This window comes from Squalius cephalus (assembly GCF_949319135.1).
Source record: "Squalius cephalus genome assembly, chromosome: 1".
Taxonomy (NCBI): Eukaryota; Metazoa; Chordata; class Actinopteri; order Cypriniformes; family Leuciscidae; genus Squalius; species Squalius cephalus.
This window is the reverse complement of record NC_137122.1, coordinates 31133186-31154086: the sequence shown is the minus strand read 5'-3', so window position 1 is coordinate 31154086 and position 20901 is coordinate 31133186. Positions and strand designations below refer to the sequence as shown.

Here is a 20901-nt window from a genome sequence, read left to right as displayed (position 1 = left end):
TTTTTGCCATTAATTGTAATAATCCAGTGAGATTTGTGTATGCACAAGGAGTCTGACAACAGCCGGTATGATCTGATCTCACCATCATCGAGTCCGCCTGTGATTACATGAAGAAACAGAAAAAACTGAGACAAACTAAATCCAGAAGAACTGCGGGAACGTCTCCAAGATGCTTGAAGAAACCTTAGTGGGGATATTAACATGCCTAAGACTTTTTGCACAGTACTGTGTATATATATATATATATATATACAGTATATATATATATATGCTTTAGTACAATGACGGTATATAATCTATTTTTATTTTTTTATTCATTAAAATATACGGCTGTCTTCATATTTTAATTTTTGGATCATCATTTTATTTTGCAAGCCTTTTGGGTCAGAAAACACCTGGTTTAGGATCTACGATATCTTACATGTTCCAACTCTAAAATACATAAAAAAATGCCCTCTGCTGTGCCAGTTGTGTCACTACAGTGCAGCATTTCTAGACTCCAGTACACAGGCTTAATTCATACCCTTCCCACCAATGTCCTGTAGTCATAGATCATAAATTCATAAGTGTAATACTTTAAAATATTTCCAGCAATTTAAATCTCTGCTCAAAACTTTGAAGTGATACTTTTATTTTATTTTTTTTGTCGTTGTTTTATGCATTTAAGCCTGCGTAATTCAACTATAAGGAAAACATAAGGGGGAAAAAAAAACACTTCAGAATTCAAAAGTGTTTATTTAGTTTGACCAGGTTCTAGCATTACCATCATATACATTTTCCCCGGTCGTAACTTGCAATTACATATATAATATACTATGTGAATACACAAATTGTAAGCATAAAAAAAATACAAATACAAAAACATGTTATAGGATAATAAGTATAGGAACAGCAGTGACAAAGTGGAGCAAAAGACATTTCAGTCCGCTTCTGCCCATTTTCAAAATACATTTTGCAGATTGCACGCTTTTAATGGAGAAAGAAAGAAAAAAAAAATTCCGAGGCATGACATCAGACACCCATGACCGCCTCAGGAAAAAAACAAAACTGGTGCCCATCAGAAACGAGTTTATGTAAACGGGCAACGGAAATATTGACCGTGGCTGACAAGGATCCAGCAGGCATAATGGAGACGTGTGATCGGTGCATCAGTGTGCACATCCTACTCTCTCCACCAAGATCTGGGAGGCAGGACGTAAAAAAAAAAAAAAAAAGTTTAAGGGCTGCAGCGCCCTACACAGTGATGATAACCATCACTCTCCAGTGTCTCGGCCTGGACGTCAGCCGTGAGCGATGGGTGTTTTCAGTGCGCTGTCTGGATGCCATGCACTGTGTGGAGCCTCAGAGGCTATAACAGAGGCACATTTCACCACGAGACACTGACTCAGTGAGCAAGCAACAGAACACTCCACTGATAAGGACCCAAACCTCCTCTCTAGCTGCTAAGACACAAGGTTGACAGTAACTAACTAGGTAATTGAGAGGATATGTAAACATACAGGTCTTGAAACCAAACTAGAATGTGGTGTCACATAGTCAAGGTAAGTAAACGTGTAGTATTATTGTTATAAAACACTAGCCATGTAAACTTCGCCTTGATCAGGCAATATAAAGAGATCGGATGAATCTCTGCAAAAAATTATAGCTTGTATTCCACTAGTAAAAGCCCTTTGTGTGTGTGTGTGTGTGTGTGTGTGTGTGTGAGAGAGGATTAGGAAAAATAACATGCACTGAATATTATGCTCTTTTGTCTATATACACCATGTCAAATAGATATGCTTTTAGCCTAGCAAAAGTGATGTGTTATTTCCCTGACCACAATTCCAAATGAAATTCAGATCTTGTGTAGGTTCATTAAAGGCAACATTGTCAAAATATTATCATTTTTGAAATAAACTACAGGATTATGTATATTTTGAATCTAAAATCAACTTGAACAAGTTGAGACAAAGCAAATCAAAAACTGCAGTGTTAAACTATGTGGATAATATTTTTTCACTCTTCTAGAAGCGCCCTTTCTGTCTCCATCACTTACCAAAGTGTGAACAAAAGAAGCCCTACAACACCACTAATTAACAGTCACTGTCATGTAAGTAAAGCGTTGTTCGAAACGGTATTGCCAAAACAAATCAGGCTCAATTCCTTTGTAGCCTTGCCTTAATTCTCCAACTAAACCAAATCTTTCACAAAGTCAACGCGTTTCATTTGTTAACAGTGTCAGGTGTTTTTTTTGTTTTTTTTTAACTTAAAAAAATTCCAGTTTAACAAAAATCCTCATGGAATGAAAGTGGGGATGGAAGACAAACATTTTTCTGTTCTGTTTTTAACCAACTCAAGGCAGCAACAGTAAAACCTCACAAAACGTGAGGAAACTTTGAGGCAAACTGTTACGGATGTTCTTTCACCCTTCTGGTATAAAAACTAACACTACGCAAGTCAAAAAATAAAAAAAGAAATCAATAAAATCACTATCTCATCTGTTCCTACAAACATGCTAAAACAAAAATCCTTGCTATAAAAATCCACCATTCCTTACCAGTCAACGTTATACATAAGCCATCTGAATATTATAATCTCAATCAAAAATACTTTTTCCACTCTCTTAATTATAATTTCAAATGATGAGATTTAACTTCCTGGCATAATATACAGTTTTAAATATATATATATATATTTTTGTTTTTTCTTTTTTGACAAAATTGCTCACTGGACCAGAAATGACGTGATAAACATATTTTGTGAAAGTCAATTAGAGACCCTGAGTAAATATGATTGGACCAGACGTGATTGAGGCCCTTTTTGCTCAGCTTACTAATGACATGCATATTCCTACCTTTCAAACAAAACCATTCAGATAGATCTCAAGATGTCAAGAACCAACAGTCCGGTATAACTGTGCAGGCACAAACAAGTGTCTATTCTAAATCGAAACAGAACATCCACTTTAAATAGGTTGTCATCCCGCTTGTCAAATTTCTCTCTCGGTGTGATATGGTGCATGTTGTTTTGCCCGGCAACTGCAGGACCGGAGGAAATAAAACAGTTGTTTCACATTCGAGAGCCTTGTTCTTGAAGAATCTGTAAGAGAGGAACAACTGTTAATGGATGGAGTGGATGATGAAAGTCAGCATGTCTAGATAAAACAGGGGGAGACTTATTAAATATTCAAAATAAGATTTAAAATTCATCAAAAAAAAAAAATTCGGTTCGGTTCATTTCTGCACATCACTTCAACACTGAATCGACTGGCATTACTCTCAAATAAGTATCTGCAGAGTACATATCATTTATGAAAACATTTTAAATTATGTAAATAAATATGTCTGTATGCTTAAAATAATAATAATAATAATAATAATAATAATGGTTATTATTGTTAACTAAAACTATTAAAAACATTTGTTTTAAAATTAAATGAAATGAAATACAATATAAACGTTAGTTGAACAACTTTAAGTAAATGAATATTAGAAATGCTACCTTGGCAATAAACTACAATTTAATTCATTAAATTTAAACTAAATCTGAAATAAAAATAAATTAATAAATAATCATTTAAAAAAAAAAAAAACTACTAAAAATCAACCTAAATTAATAAGGAAACTAAAAATAAAATCTACATAATAAAAAAAATGTGAATAAAATTATAATATAACAAAATAAAAATAAATAAATAAATATATTAGTATTTTTTTATATAAATAATATAAATATTACTACAATTTTTTCAATTTCAACCAAACATATATACAAATAAATATATATACCGTAAATAAATAAATAAATAAATGTATATATCTATCAAATAAATATTTCATCATAAATATATATAAATATATAACTATAACTACTTGACTAATGGCAGTTTGGTTGAAATTGAAAAAAAATATAATACTAAAAATATTTACCCTTAAGGCATTGCACAGCAAGTAAATAAATATGTGATACTGAATATCTAAAAAACATATGAAAATCATATATGACTTTTTTTGCTATATCCCCTGGCCCTAAACGTGAGGCCTTTGCCTATTTGTTCAAGCGATTGTGTGGACCTCACAGGAAGCGTACAACAATGCCTTGGTGATCTCACTCCAATGTGTTTATTACAGTGCATGACCTCTGTTGTGGGGGGGGGGGTGGGGGGGTGGGGGGGGGGGGGGCATTACACATTAAGCAGGTTTTCCATCATTATCTGGGAGAAAAAAGCAGACTAGATGAGCTAAGGATATAATTCTAGGGCGTTCTAATAGGCACGAGTACAGCCAGACAGCATGTGGCAAATTGAGCACTAGTAACAGAGACTCAGAGAGGGAGGGAGAGAGCGAGCGACACTGCCTTCAGCATTCAGCAGAGACCTAATTATCAGCTTAAGTGATATGTAAATGATGCCTCACCAAGAAATACTGAAAAAAATTCCACATCCTCAGTGTGCACAGCATGCAGGGAAACAAAACACTCAGGCATGAACACATTTGATCTGGTTAATCAACTCTTTGAGTACTGTTATGCCATGTGACCATCTGAAGAGCAGAGCTGTGGGATATTTTCTTACGATCTGTGCGCAAGTGACTATTTCTGTCCGTGCACGAGGGAAGAGTGCATGGGAGACTGTAAAGGGGATCTGTTATCCTCACCTTGGCCTTTTCACTGGGCTCGCTGTTTGTGCCGTATGACTGATTGTGCAGCTCCTTAGAGACCACGCAGAGGAACTCAGCTTGATCCTCATTTCCATAGTTGTACGAAGAGCCGATACTAACCAACTGCCAGGAGAGAGGAAAGGAAAACACATGACGACAGTATTTCCATAGTGAACTGATTTGACTATGATACAATATATTCAGTTGTTGCTGGTAATAATGTGTAAAACCACAAAAATCAAAAGAAAATGAAGAAAAAATGTTTGCCTTAAAAGTAGGGTAGGCAATTTGTTTTATAAACATTTTTGTTATACTGGTTGATACTCTCTTCTCATCCTGACAGCAATTAATAATAAAAGTGGTCTAGGGGTGGGTGATATGGCAAAAATATCATATCACAATTTTTTTTTCAGGAAAATCACGATTCTTTTTCATGTTGGTTTTACTATTTTGCAGGTGACTGAGCATTACAGCCAAAATAATGTCCCTATTTTAAAAACAAAGCCTTACAAGGTAACAAAATGTAAAATAAAAAAGAACTGCAGACATTTAGGCCAAAGTGGCGAAGATAAAAATCTTTGTCATTATTTGCTTTGTTATTAAAAAATAAGAACAAATGTACACACTACACATACACAACTTAATATACATAGGACTGAGTATCGTTAAAACTACTAATAATAGCAAAGTAGTCTGTATTCTTGGTATGCTACAAACCAGCTTTAAATTTCAGCAATTCTTTTCACATTTTTTGCCTTCTCTGGCCAAATACGACACCTCTCTTGACTTATTGCATGTCCTGCACAAGGTGAGCGTTATTTTAGAAGTAAGAAGAATGCTGTCATGTTTACAACTGTGGCAATAAACGTTCATCAGGAACAACTGAAGGCTGTATTTTCAAAAGTACGTGAGGTTCGCGGCTCTATTGTTGCAGTAAACTTGCACAAAGTTCTTGAATAAATAATATATTAGATGTACGCCGGTCTGTTATTGTATCCTCGACTTTACATTTTCACAATAAACATGATGCGGAACAAATAACGAACTGTGATTGGTTGTGTTATGTCAGCCAGTCCTTGGCTGATATTTTTATTCTTAAATGCATGTAAGTGAACGTTTTTTGTCATTTAAGAAACCTTTATAATGATCATGATTCATGGTAGTTGATCTATAACGCACAATGGGCGCTATTACGCACCGCAGTTTAGAGAATTGAATCTGTCAGGCTACAACATGTTAATTCATCCACTTCTCCCGAAATACATTAAAGTAAGTGGCTGGTGAAGTGCGAGCAGAATGTGGTTGAAAACACTGAAAAGTTGTGATGACAGCGCTGAGCCGTCTGTCTCTCTGGCTCAGCGCCAGCCAACGCGCGAACGCAGATTTGAATTTAGAAGTTGATGATCACGCGATCTGAACATTAAGCACACTGGTGTGAACGATCGTACGCGTCAAAGGGTTAACTAGCAATCACATGCGGTGATGATGGTTCTTGCGTCCGTTTCGGTGAACCAGAGGGTAAATATTTCAACTGACAGCTGAGGCATTAAAGTGGCACCAAAACGAGGCACCGAAATCTGCGTTTTGATTCGGTCCGGTTACTTAGGTAGTAGGTACTGGTTCCATATCGGTGCCCGGTTTCGGTACCCAACCCTAATATACTAATGAAATAATGTATTTAACAGTAGCATTCAAGAAATGTAATGAACAGTCAATTATGACCAGCAACTGTCTGGTTAGCCACATTCTTCAAAATATCTTCTTTTGTGTTCAGTACAAGAAAGAAATTAATATTAACATTAGAGTGAGTAAATGATGACAGAATTTTCATTTTTGGGTGAACTATCCCTTTAAGGACAAGCAGCAGCATATTTACTATTAGGCTACTGTCTCTTTAACCCTCTACCGCACGTATTATGATACACCTATAGAAAAAAATATTTTACTCTTTTTCTTTTCTTAGAATGGCTTAACTTGAAGTGCTGTAAAAAATTTGTTTTGAAAAAATATTGTTTTAAGGTACTTTATGATATGTTGCCATACGGCAACAACATACAATAGTGGAAATTTTTAGAAAAAAAATTGCCATTTAATTTAGATTTTTTTCAAATCTTTTTTGAAAAGGAGTGGGCCAACATTCCACAGGCCACAATCAACAACCTGATCAACTCTATGCGAAGGAGATGTGTTGCACTGCGTGAGGAAAATGGTGGTCACACCAGATACTGACTGGTTTTCTGAAATAGGCCTTTTGTGTACATAGAAAAAGTATTAGATCTTTGAGTTCAACCCATGAAAAATGGGGGCAAAAACAAAAGTGTTGCATTTATTATTTTGTTCAGTGTAGCTAGCTAAACTATTGCAATAATGTCATTCCACTATTGCAGTGTTGCCGCTTGGCAACACAGACATTTGATCGATTTACCAAAAACTAATTTCATAAAAACTTTGAGCGGTGAATATGTCATCATAACTTGGTGATATATTTTTTGTGTATGTGATATGGGCTGGTCCTTGTTTGTTACTGACGTTTTAGTTTGGTTTCAGCAACTACCGACAAGAGACCGCAGTCTGTCAAAAATCACGCCACAGAAAAAAACTGCATGTCATGTGACTTAACCAAAGCACATCATTAGCTGAACTAAGGTCTTCTCATTCCAAAAAAAAAACACGAGAATGTTTTCTTAAAGAGACAGTGGAGAGAAAATTAACACAAAGAGTATGTTGCCATATGGCAACACCATGTGGTAGAGGGTTAAGACCTGCACGCGACGTGACTAATACACATGCATATGACACGCACCAGTTTGCTATCACTTTAGACATAACCAACTGTGTTTATGTAAACCTTGTGTGTATTTGACAGTATTAGAGATAACTTTAGAGATAGAGATAACAGGCTTTTAGTGTGTGCACTTCGGTCACTCGGTTTAGTGTGACACAGACACTTCCTCACACCTGCTACTGACTGGGGTGAACACACTAGAGCACCGACCGAACCCCCCATTGTCCCTCTTGTCCCTTAAACAACCCAAGCGTAAAGCCTACACTTTGTTTCTGTGCTACCCTTCCACCACAAGCGTACGCATATGCAAAAATAAAGGCAAACAATGTTTAGCATGCTAGTCAAATAAAAGCAACCTTCCAAAATCATTTTCCACTGCTCCTACTGGATGCACTGATGATATTGATCTCAACTTTAAACATTCATAGCTGCACCCTTTAAAGCAAACATTACATGTATCACTAAAAAAACTAGAGGTTATTATATAACCGATACCAAATATATGTAAGGAATAATTGACGACAGGCCGTTGAATTATTAGAAAAATAATGCACGCCCGAGGTGGTAATGCGGTCACGACGCGAAGCGGAGGTTTGTATGCTCCTTGCATACAAACCAAAACACACTTCTACAGCAATAAATAGTCTGATCGAGTCTGAAAGAGTACACACAATTAAAAAATATAGTGCAGTGTCACCAAAGTGCCTTTTTTAAATCTTTTGATCACCAAACAGGTAATGAATATGCATGTGAAATTATAACAAATAAAAACAAATATAAAAGATTATTACTTAAGTGTCGCTTAATAATATCCCAGATTCATCTTTTTATTTATAACAACAGCATTAATATTAACAACAGGAACAATTTACTTACAAAGTCTAATGCTTTCAAATGGAGAACATAAAATAAAGAACAGTGGAGTCCCCATAAATGTAAGCATTCGTTTAAACTATAGTTTTAAAAGGTTTATGTGTTGTTCAATACACTAAAGGAGTGAAGAGAATGGAACACGCTGAATTTTGGAATGGAATTTTGCAGAAATATAAACAAAACAGCAAATTACAGAGTCCATCTCATCAGGCATGTTATCAGAATGAATCATTTTTAGCTGGTGACAGAGCGCTGTTTTTATCTCTACGTTTACACATACACAGAACTTCTCTCATATTCTCTCAATAATTAATCATTTCCACAGAGCTGTAATTATTTAGATGTTCATTAGTGAAATAAAGGTTATATAGTAGATGTTTATATTACCGGTATTTAAGAAGTTTAAAATGAGTGGATCGTGTTAAGAGCTGCATACGGTGGCATACAAACATTCCTAAGCATCAAAATGAACGGTATAATGAACGCAACTTTACATGACTAATGATGAACATAGTCAACAGAGAGAGAATTAAATTCAGCGTTTTTATTTCCAACATGCACTCATTCATGGTTATGTTATGTCTTTATTATGTTTTTATAGACATAGAAAATCACTCACTGCTCTTGACTGGTTAAGCCCTGAAGCAACTCTAAATATTCACTGTGCTATTAAATTAAAGATACAATATGATAAGAGCAGCAATATAAACAGTAGCTCCTACAAAAGTGTAACAGGCATGAAAATAACTGAAGGAAATATCTATTCTTTTGGCTTCTTTGCCCAATATTTTTAAAAGTTAAAAATGCAATGAAAGTACAGGTATCGGTAATAATCGGTATCGGCAAGTACTAAAAATAAAAGTATAGGTATCGGACTCGGACTCGTTCTGGAAAAAGTGGTATTGGGGCATATAGGCTTGTATTTTCAGAATCATTAAAATTACTGAATTTCATTAAACAAAAATAAGCTAATTTAAAATGTATATAATAATGTATTAGTAAATGTTAAAATTAACATTAACAGAGATTATTACGCTTTAGAAGTGCAGTTCATTATTTGTATATGTTATCTAATGAAACCTTATTGTAAAGTGTTACCAAAATAAGAAATAAAAAAAATAAAAAAGCATTTTAGGTTTTCAGCCAAGAGCATCCAGAATTTTCATTTCGGTGCATCCCTAATTTTTATAAAATAAATAAGCACTTAAAACACTTATAGACACACACTTAATAGTAAGACAGAATTTCAACAACATTAATGGCAAAGTATTTTCCAATCTAAATATTTAACACCTGTTATGACGGACGGATGATGACATCTAACGCTGATGGAAACAACAACCCAACATTGGATCTATTGGTGCTTCCATCCACAGCATTTTCAAAGGTGCATTACAGGGAATGCCTGGCATTCTGTCACCTTACAGCTGCCCATATAGGGTAACACTTCAAGGATGAGCCAAAAGCAGGTCAGGAGAGCCCACACACGCACTCGCTGCGCTGGGGAAAACCCTCCTGTACCACACGGTTCATTCATTGGTCAACGCCACCTCTTCACCACATACAGACAGAAAAACATCCCCATTCACTACAGGAGTTTTCAGTGGATGGATGTCAGTTCGTACAAACCTGAGCTGAGTTGGTTCATAGGTTTTATGAGAAAGTAAAAGCATTGATTTAACTGGCAGGTAAAAAAAAAAAACTGACGTAAGATTAGTCAAATTAGCATCCCAAAATTTGAATCAGTAAGTAACATCTAACCGCTGGCTTTAGATCACAATGTCCAAACCATCACATTTAAAGAACAGCGCATTAATCACGGTTGTTACACCCCGTCTACAACACGACAGATGACCACAACAGCTTTAGTCAGTCCACACCATCGTACAACACTCACTAACACAGACCAATCAGCTGGTAACTATATATCCAGCAATGCCATGGCCAATGCCATATGCAGAGCGATAAATGGCTGGTGTTAAATTATATACCATTTTGTCCAAACCACTATAAATTGCTCACCAAAGCTGCACTTATTTGATAAAAATTTCAGCTAAACAGAAATATTGTGAAACATTACAATTTAAAATACATTTTCTATTTGAACATATTTATTCTGAAGCCATTACGCCAGTCTTCAGTGTCACATGATCCTACAGAAATCATTCTAATATGCTGATTTGCTGCTCAAGAAAAATGCATTATTACTATCATCAATGTTGAAAACAGTCGTGCTGCTTGATATTTTTGTGGAAACTGCGATACAATTTTTTTTTTTTCAGAACTCTGAATAGAATGTTCAAAGAACAACATTTATTTCAAATAGAAAACTTAAATGTGTTTACTTTTGATCAATTTAATGTGTCCCTTTTCTGTAAAAAATATGTAGATATCTTATTGACCCGAAGTCTCGGCCACGAACCGATATAGTACAGATATTTTGAGCATCTCCAATTAAAACTCCTCAGTATGCTAAAAACAAGAGAGTAATCCCAGTGTTGTGTTTCTAATCACCTGTTCAAACTTCCAGCCATCTGACATGGTGGAGACCATCTGTGTCAGTTCCTCCTCCTGACACTGCAGGACTCTGTAGACGTGCTTCACAGGGAGCTGAGGGCAGAACAAAGACTTTGTGAATGCAAAAACAAACTGCCATATTATTATGCAAAGTCAAGGCACACTTTCTTTTTGTCGGTGTCTCTGATTTAATTGTAAAATGATTCTGTCATTCCTGCAGACCTACAAATGTCATCAGATTAAGGTGCTGAGAAGGCAGATTTCAGAGGACACCTTTGTCATGGGATACATTTTGAAAGAACCATGCAGACCAGTTAATATGTTTGTTTTGAATCAATGGGCCTAATTCATGAAACACAAATACAAGTGTGTAAATTGTATAATGAAGAAAAAAGATAAAAATAACAATAATAATAAATATATATATTTTTATTAGGGCTGTCAAACGATTAATCGCGATTAATCGCATCCAAAATAAAAGTTTGTGTTTACATAACATATGTGTGTGTACGGTGTATAATTATTTTCTATATATAAATACACACACATGCATGTATATATTTAAGAAATATTTGCATGTATATACTGTGTATATATATTATATATAATTTATATTATATATATAAATATTTTATATATAAATAACACATTTTTCTTAAATATATATGCATGTGTGTGTATTTATATATAGAAAATAATTATACACAAACTTTTATTTTGGATTCGATTAATCGCGATTAATCGTTTGACAGCCCTAATTTATTTATTTATTTATTTATTTATTTATATATATATATATATATATATAAAACATTCCATTCAATTGAACATTTTACACAAGAAGTGTTTATGAAAGATTTGTTCTGCTCATGTTTCATTAAGTGCCGATGTGGAAGCTTGTTTCCAACAGGGATTAAAAAAATAATAAAAAGGCATTTTTTTTCTCCACAATTATGACTACTTTTTCAGAACTGTAGATTTATATCCCGCAATTCTGACATTTTTCAGAATGGCGAGTTTATATCCCACAATTCTGACTATTTATTTTTTCAGAGCTGCAAGTTTATATCCCACAATTCTGACTACTTTTGTTTTCAGAGCTGTAAGTTTATATCACACAATTCTGACATTTTTCAGAATGGCGAGTTTATATCCCACAATTCTGACTATTTATTTTTTCAGAGCTACTAGTTTATATCACACAATTCTGGCTATTTTTCTCAGAACTGCGAGTTTGTTAATCGTTTACATCCCGCAATTCTGACAATTTTTCTTCAGAAATGAGTTTATATCCCGCAAATCTGACACATTTTTTTTCAGAGCTACTAGTTAACATCCCGCAATTCTGACTACTTTTCTCAGAATTGTGAGATAAACTCGCAAACAAAGATTGCGAATAAAGATATGAAAGTGAAAACACTTCGATTAGTTGTTTTGTTAAATATGATGTAGCACAATCTTAACATGACTTACCTGAGCCGTCTTACAATCCCGCTCCCTGATTTTGTCTTTAACCAGTTTAATCAATGAAGTGATATTGTAGAATTCAGCCTCTTCCAGCACACCTGAGAAACATTTTATAGATGAAATGTTTAAATAAAAACCACATATCACAGACAAAACTGCTTGATGTCAAGTACGCGTAGAGCTTAAAAACAAGTTACAGCTGAATTTGAAATCTAACAGCATGTCCAGACATATCTTAAAGTTCTTGATGGCATTCCCATCATACCTTCCTCTGCAAGGCCTCTGTTCAGCACCAGCTTCCCGTGCCTCAGATAGTTGAGCACCGGACCAAAATAAGTGGGATCACGGTCTATCAAATAAGCACCCGTGTCATCCTGGATGAGGAAAGAGCGTTATCAGTACCATGATGCTTGTCTCCAAAGGGATTTCAGCATAATAAACATCATGCAGATCATTAAATCTGGCTATAATGATCTGACTCACCACCTTTTCAGATAGTTTGTTCAGATTATAGACCATTTTAAAAGAAATAATAAACAGTGTTTTATCAGTACTCAAGGGTATCTGACTTTATCTGGACTCAAGGTGTGGCTGACATTTAACAAACATGCTGCAGAGCCCATTGGGACGCTGATCCATCTCCAGCACAACATGATTACCACGGATCAATATTGAGGTCAGAGAAGAGAGCTTTATTCCACAACATTTACCCTTAAAAGAAAGCAATTGGCAAGAGCAACTTCACAGTTAAAATTTCTTATTTCGTAACGAAAACATCTTTATTTATAAGAAATAGTTTTGACTAAGCAGAGGAACATAAGAAATTCTTTGTCTTTTAGCAGCTTTCAGCTGTCGTTGCCCTAATAAATCATGCATACTGACCTTTAAAAGTTTAAAAGCATGCAGGCAACACTATTTCTTATTGTGTCACATAGAAGAAACTAAAGCATTCATTTAAAAAAAGACCAGTATATACTTGTATATGACATGATAAAAGTTCATATTAGTGCATTCACTAATTATACCAGTTTAATTGGCTGCTAATTCTATTCAGGATCAATTCCTGCAAATTATTATGCATTGTGTGTGAGTATTAAAAGATTTGTAGTGATTAACTGTTTTGCTCACAGCTTAAAACAATAAGGTATAGGCTAGGCATTTAACAACCAATAACTCAATAGAAAAAAATCAAAAATAATAAATTACTAAATAAAAACCTATTTGATTTCACTAATATTATTCAATTCTTATTTACAAAGTAAACTAACAGTTTTCATTGTTTACTATAATACACAAACACTTGTGAAATAGTTTTAAAACAATTATTCTACTAAACCATATAAACAATATCAATATAATTATTAATTGGATAAACATTAGTTTAACATAATAATTAATATATTTAGATAAGCACTAGTAAAATACTTTTTTATAGCATAAGATCACATACTTCAAGGCCCACTGAAGTGCCTTGGAACGCGCAGCTTTGCATTTACGTAACTTCCATCGTAACAGGAAGCTAAGGCGGGACATATTGAATGGCCCCTCCCTCTTTTCAAATAGCCAATAATTTGCCTCACAGACTGCAAGTCGTACTTGACAGCACCATGGAAGCGAATCCGAGCGCTGATGATCCGTTGGATTCAATAGTAGACGTGTGAATAAATTCTAGCAATTTCATTCTTAACCAACGTACAGTTGGAAAACGGAATAAAACTTGAGCGTTTGAGCAACCAAACTCACATCTCCAACCCATATATTGCTCAGTGACGTGTAAACTGTTGCTTTGGCCAGATGATATTTACAGCATAGGGGGCGGAGCTTTAGATTTTAGAGAGCATTTGATTGGACAGAAGATGTGATGAGAAGCTGAAGTCGTGGTGATGTCACACAAATCCGTGATCCATTTTAGCGGAAGTGAGAGACTAAGTTTTGAATGCTTATATCTCCTAAATGCGAATTTTGTCATTGTTTTCGAACACACCAGCTTATTCATAACCTTAAGGCAACTGATAGGCAAACATATTCATACTAAAAGGTTAAAAAAACTAAAACTTTTAATTCAATGGGCCTTCAACATTAAATATTTTGCATTGCATATTAATGCATTAGATATTATAAATGAACAGTGATCAGCAATAATCAGCATTTAATAACCATATTATAATGTTAATACATATATTATCATGAATTGTTAGTTCATATTCAACCCAAAATATTCATAATGTTCATATTCATATTAATTCAAAATATTCATGTTAAAATTGCACCATATCTAACGTTAGACACGAACCAAGATTAATAAACGCTGTAAGAGTATTGCTTATTATTAATTCATGTTAACTAATGATTTTAATTTGGTAAAGACTTATTATAAACAGTTCCCAACATTTCAATGGTTTATAGCTAGAAACTTAGTTAATAATTCTAGGTATCCAGTCAGAAAAAAGTGAAACTGTTAAACAGGTAAAAACTTGTAATCTTTGTAATATTTTTATTATTTAAGGTTTAGTGAAAACACTAATGAAAGTTCTGCAATTAGCACTTGACATGTAACGTTAGCATGCAAGTTTGTGCTGCTGATATAAGAACTATAGGCGATGTATTTTCATATTTAAACGAGCTAATGCTACTCAAAATATACTAACAGTTACACGCAGCCTCTTTAAACATATCTGACAGCCTAAAGCTAACTTTAATTAGTAACGTTAAACAAGCCACATCAAGTGTTATCAGTTAAGCTAAGCTAGTAAGCGGAGCTCCATTGACTGTAACTTTACTAGCTAACTTAGCCGTCTAGCTACAATATTAAAATACATCAATATAACGAAATGTTAGACTATAAACCCATTATTTTGCGTCTACCCAGTTTAACTGAATTGCCTAAAGTCCGAATACGTGAAGTCGCGGTTAGTGTTCACTGTCATGCTAGTGAAGAGCTCGCGGTATAAATACCTTGTCAGAGTCGAGGTCGGGGTCGGCCTGGCACAGGCGGTACAGGAAAGATTTCGGGTCTCTGCACAGCGTTTGTCTCGTCGTGAGAAAGTACGTGCCGCCGACGTTCAGACGAACCCATTTGGACGAGCCGCTTCCGGACGGCTGCAGTCTCTCACCGGGAAATAGAGCGGGACACCTCCGACCATTCGAGCCGCTCGGGTCAGGGCTCTTCTCCGCCATCCCTCCTCTGCGCTCCCGCTGCCTTGACTGTCGACTGATGGAACTAGAGCAGGAAGTGTGTGTGGGGAGTTTGAGAGCCGCTGTGCCCAGAGCCCTCCCTCCCTACACAGGCTCCGTCACCACACACACAGAGCTGTCTATCTAGACAGCACTTTTGCCACCCAAGAATACTGCACGCGCCGTGATGCGCCTCCTAGCTAGGCAACTCTCCACACGGTTGGAACATTGGAACAATTATGTCATTGTTGTTTAGGCGTTTAAAACAGCCACATGATTTTTTTTTAACAGCCACATGATTATAGACATACATTTATGACTGTCAAAGTGTGTATTTACAGTAGTATTAAACACTAGTGAAACCACTTAGTAGGCTACTTAAGTTGTTTAGTCAGATGAACACTTTTTTTTTGTCAAACTGTTCATGATACAATGATTTCGGAGACAGATAAGTATGGAAGCCAATTTCTGTCACATATGGAAAAAAAATGCATGCTTTGGTGAGTCATAATTACAACATAAAAAGTCAAAATTGTTGTGAGATAAAAGACCACAAAGTAATTACCAGATAAAAAAGCTGAAATTATGAATGACTAAATCCATTATGAGATATGAGATAAAGTCAAAATTATGAGGGAAAAAAGTCAGTTAAGACAAAACATTGAAATAATAAAATACATTCATAATGATGATACAACTCTGATGATAAACCACGTAAAAATTCTGCCATATCATTATGAAAGTCGTAATCTTTGCCATCATTGACTCATAATTTCATCTTTGTTTTGTAATAATTTTGCTTTTCGCCTCATAATTATGACTTTATTTCATATTTATGGCATTTCATCTCAGAAACCTTACTTTTTTTGTCATAATTATAATTTACAAAAGCATGCTTTTTTTTCTTATGTGATGGAAGTGGTCTTCCACTGTGATATAGACAGTATTTGTATGGTCTATTCAGAAAAACACTAGTAAATCAGTTCATATTTCCAGAGTTTGGTTTGATAAACACAAGTAAAACAGATAACATTTCAATAGTTTAATCATATACAGGTAAAACAGTTCATAAACAGTTCAAATAAAAGTTCATATTTCAATGGCTTAGTTAAGTAGTGATTCAGTTCATATTTCTATGGTTTAATCAGATTATCCTTTATCTGCGTCAGTGCTATGCAATGGTGTTCTCATGTGCAATCAGTATAGAATGAAGATCATTTGAGAGAGCCGTGTGAAGATTGATCATACAAAAGACAGTACAGTGAATAGCAGGCATTTATCATCACTTGATGGTCCTGCTATTGCTAAGTGAGATGTGTTTCTGCGTAGGAAATGCCTGTGGGCATTCTCTTACTGTATATGTTTACCGAAGACCTGGAAAGCTGAACAGCGAGTTCATTCAGTGTGACCTGATTTCAGCGCTGCAAGATGTTGAGAAATGTAAACAGCCAGCATGCATGAGAGACCCAACTGTAAAAGACAGGGAAAGTCTACTGGGAGCTGTTGTCTTAGCACTGCTGTCTTGCACATGCTACCAACAGTCTGTCAGAAACAGAAGCAGAAAGATCTTACTCTTCATGTACACTTTTATTATGAGACTTTATTTTCTCCTCAATATCCTCCAGTTTCATTAAAGGTTTATGGAAGCTTGTTTCTGTCATGGAATAAAAAAAAATAAAAGAGGTAATTGCGACCTTTTATTTTTTATTAACTTTTTTAGTCAGAATTGGGAGATATAAACTTGCATTTTGCGAGTTATAAAGTCAGAATTATGAGATATAAACTCGTAATTGCGTGTTATAAAGTTAGAATTATGATATAAACTCGCAACTGCATGTTATAAAGTCAGAATTATGAGATATAAACTTATATTTGCGAGTTATAAAGTTAGAATTATGATGTAAACTCGCAACTGCATGTTATAAAGTCAGAATTGCGAGATATACGCTTGCAATTGCAAGTTATGTCAGAATTACGAGTTATAATCAGAATTGCAATATAAACTCGCAATTGAGAGTTATAAAGTCAGAATTACGAGATATAAACTCGTAATTGCGTGTTATAAAGTCAGAATTGCGAGATATACGCTTGCGATTTTAAGTCAGAATTATGAGATATAAACTCGTAAATGCATGTTATAAAGTCAGAATTGCGAGATATAAGCTTGCGATTTTAAGTTACGTCAGAATTACGAGATATAAACTTATATTTGCAAGTTATAAAGTCAGAATTATGAGATGTAAACTCGCAACTGCATGTTATAAAGTCAGAATTGCGAGATATACGCTTGGAATTGCAAGTTATGTCACAATTACGAGTTATAATCAGAATTGCAATATAAACTCACAATTGAGAGTTATAAAGTCAGAATTACGAGATATAGCCTAAACTTGCAATTCCGAGTTATAAAGTCAGAATTATGAGATATAAACTCGTAATTGCGTGTTATAAAGTCAGAATTGCGAGATATACGCTTGCGATTTTAAGTCAGAATTATGAGATATAAACTCGGAAATGCATGTTATAAAGTCAGAATTGCGAGATATACGCTTGCGATTTTAAGTTAAGTCAGAATTACGAGATATAAACTTATATTTGCGAGTTATAAAGTCAGAATTATGAGATGTAAACTCGCAACTGCGTGTTATAAAGTCAGAATTGCGAGATATACGCTTGAAATTGCAAGTTAGGTCAGAATTACGAGTTATAATCAGAATTGCAATATAGACTCACAATTGAGAGTTATAAAGTCAGAATTACGAGATATAGCCTAAACTTGCAATTCCGAGTTATAAAGTCAGAATTATGAGATATAAACTCGTAATTGCGTGTTATAAAGTCAGAATTGCGAGATATACGCTTGCGATTTTAAGTCAGAATTATGAGATATAAACTCGGAAATGCATGTTATAAAGTCAGAATTGCGAGATATACGCTTGCGATTTTAAGTTAAGTCAGAATTACGAGATATAAACTTATATTTGCGAGTTATAAAGTCAGAATTATGAGATGTAAACTCGCAACTGCGTGTTATAAAGTCAGAATTGCGAGATATACGCTTGGAATTGCAAGTTAGGTCAGAATTACGAGTTATAATCAGAATTGCAATATAAACTCACAATTGAGAGTTATAAAGTCAGAATTACGAGATATAGCCTAAACTTGCAATTCCGAGTTATAAAGTCAGAATTATGAGATATAAACTCGTAATTGCGTGTTATAAAGTCAGAATTGCGAGATATACGCTTGCGATTTTAAGTCAGAATTATGAGATATAAACTCGGAAATGCATGTTATAAAGTCAGAATTGCGAGATATACGCTTGCGATTTTAAGTTAAGTCAGAATTACGAGATATAAACTTATATTTGCGAGTTATAAAGTCAGAATTATGAGATGTAAACTCGCAACTGCGTGTTATAAAGTCAGAATTGCGAGATATACGCTTGGAATTGCAAGTTAGGTCAGAATTACGAGTTATAATCAGAATTGCAATATAGACTCACAATTGAGAGTTATAAAGTCAGAATTACGAGATATAAACTTGCAATTCCGAGTTATAGTCCGAATTGCGATATAAACTCATAATTGTGAATAGTCAGAATTGCAAGATATAAAATCAGTCAGAACTTTTTTCTTAGAATTGCGAGTTGATATCTTACAATTTTGACTTTATAACTAGTAATTACGAGTTTACATCTCTCAATTCTGAGGGAAAAAAAAGTCAGAATTGTGAGATTAACGAGTTAATATCTCGCAATTCTGACTTTATAACTCTCAATTATGAATTTATATCTTGCAACAAAAAAAAAATCAGAATTGTGAGATAAAAAAGTTGCAATTATCTGTATTTATTTATTGTTTTTTACTCCCTGGTGGAATCAAGCTTCCATAAAGGTACGTAGAAACCAAAGGGCATAAACATTGAATCTGATATAATTTAAGTGACCTGATTAGGACACATAAAAATCTTGCAAAGAATTACAGCAATCATTCACATTCAAAGGCAATATTCAATATTTACAACAAACACATGGCCCCTGAATATTAGAATTTAAATAATACAAGGTACTACAGGCTGCGCCACTGCCAGCACATAATCTTATATAAGAATAAAATTATACAAGGTGCAAATCCAGTAACACGGTGTTACTTTCTGAATAATACATCATCTGTACATCACAGTTATTTTCGGTGACAAACCCAGTCGAATTATAAATACACAGTTGAACAATTCCTCAAAAAATGCAAGGAGGAAACGCAACAGAAGAGGAAAAACACACTTCTGTGCTTAATTCTCACTTGGTTACAGCATTTTCGCTTGCCTGTGCTGGACCTACATCCTTTTCAATGTACAATAAAGCGGTCAAAAACTGCATCTCCGAACGCGGCCCTTATTTACAGTTGCGATTCTCTTCACAGCTCAATTCCCGTAGGCATTACACCATATCTACATTGCAAGAGACTGACATGGTACGACACAATGTAACTGTCAACAGCCATCCACTTTTGTTGCAAAACACTGTGCCGCTCGCTTGCAGTGTATACTGTGTAACGTACCTTATCAAGTACTTGTTTTCAATCTAAACCAATGTTTATAAATAAAATATAATATAAAAAAATATATAAACAGCAGATTTAAGGAACCAAGTGCGAGTTTCACACGTGAACCCACAAAATCCATTGCCATTTCATATTAAATATAACGGCTCAACAGTGATTCTTCCTCTGATGATAATAATTTCATGTAATATGACATACATGTGAACAAGATGACCGAGAGAATAAATATAAATATATTAACGATTTGTGTATCAATTTAATATTTACTTGACCTGTAGGATCATGTTCAGTGTCCTCTATAGCTATCCTAAAGCGCTCTTATTATTATTTAAAAGGCAACAGATTATGAGTGTTTTTTTTTTGTTTTTTTCAAGCTTTTGTGGATATTTTCCTATGTATATATACACATATATAGTGTACAAGTTGTGGATTTGCTGAGTTTTACTGATCTTTTGATTTTATGTTACAACTGCTGAACATGACAAAAACACTGCAAGCAAAACATATTTTGTCTTCAAGAAGAAATATTGATGCACTAGTCCCATAAATGAACAGATCTTCCTGTTTGGTAGTTGAATGGTGGAGGGCTGAGACCTCTCAGACTTGCCTTGACTCCAGAGGTCCTCTGATGCCCAGTCATGCCAGTAGTCTTATGTTAGTGATAAATTGTTCCCCAGACCTCTTGAATCTTCTTACACCATTTGTCTGCGTTCCCACTGGGATCCATTAGATAGTATGTCCTGTTTGGCTGCATATGAGGAAAACAATGACTAGATTTAGCAGCATTTCGCAAAGTCCCGAGAAGTACCATGATATTACCATGTTTTTTGCACCGTGTGTACTATGGCTTATTAATGATATTTAGTAATCATTCAGTATGATGTGT

At 34.7% G+C, this 20901-nt stretch overlaps 2 protein-coding genes across 7 annotated transcripts in view; both read right to left on the bottom strand.

Annotated features, from left to right (window-relative positions):
- pdpk1a (3-phosphoinositide dependent protein kinase 1a) overlaps positions 1-20901 on the bottom strand; it is a 50808-nt gene that overhangs the window by 19642 nt on the left and 10265 nt on the right. For 2 of the 6 annotated variants that reach the window (XM_079887275.1, XM_079887272.1), the window contains 2 exons: positions 20623-20763; positions 16481-16923 (listed from right to left, as the gene is read on the bottom strand). In XM_079887275.1, coding sequence (XP_079743401.1) covers positions 20671-20763 — 93 coding nt within the window. In that variant the 3' untranslated portion in view covers positions 16481-16923; positions 20623-20670. Of the gene's footprint in view, positions 1-16480; positions 20764-20901 lie in introns of those variants that run through there. The other 4 variants (XM_079887273.1, XM_079887271.1, XM_079887274.1 and 1 more) reach the window with 3 other exon arrangements.
- On the bottom strand, positions 1385-16481 carry kctd5a (potassium channel tetramerization domain containing 5a). The gene is made up of 6 exons (XM_079887392.1): positions 15235-16481; positions 12545-12653; positions 12286-12377; positions 10810-10905; positions 4635-4760; positions 1385-3078 (listed from the first exon to the last, which is right to left on the bottom strand). Exons 1-6 carry the CDS (start codon positions 15454-15456, stop codon positions 3049-3051), a joined length of 675 nt encoding a protein of 224 aa, XP_079743518.1. The 5' UTR covers positions 15457-16481; the 3' UTR covers positions 1385-3048.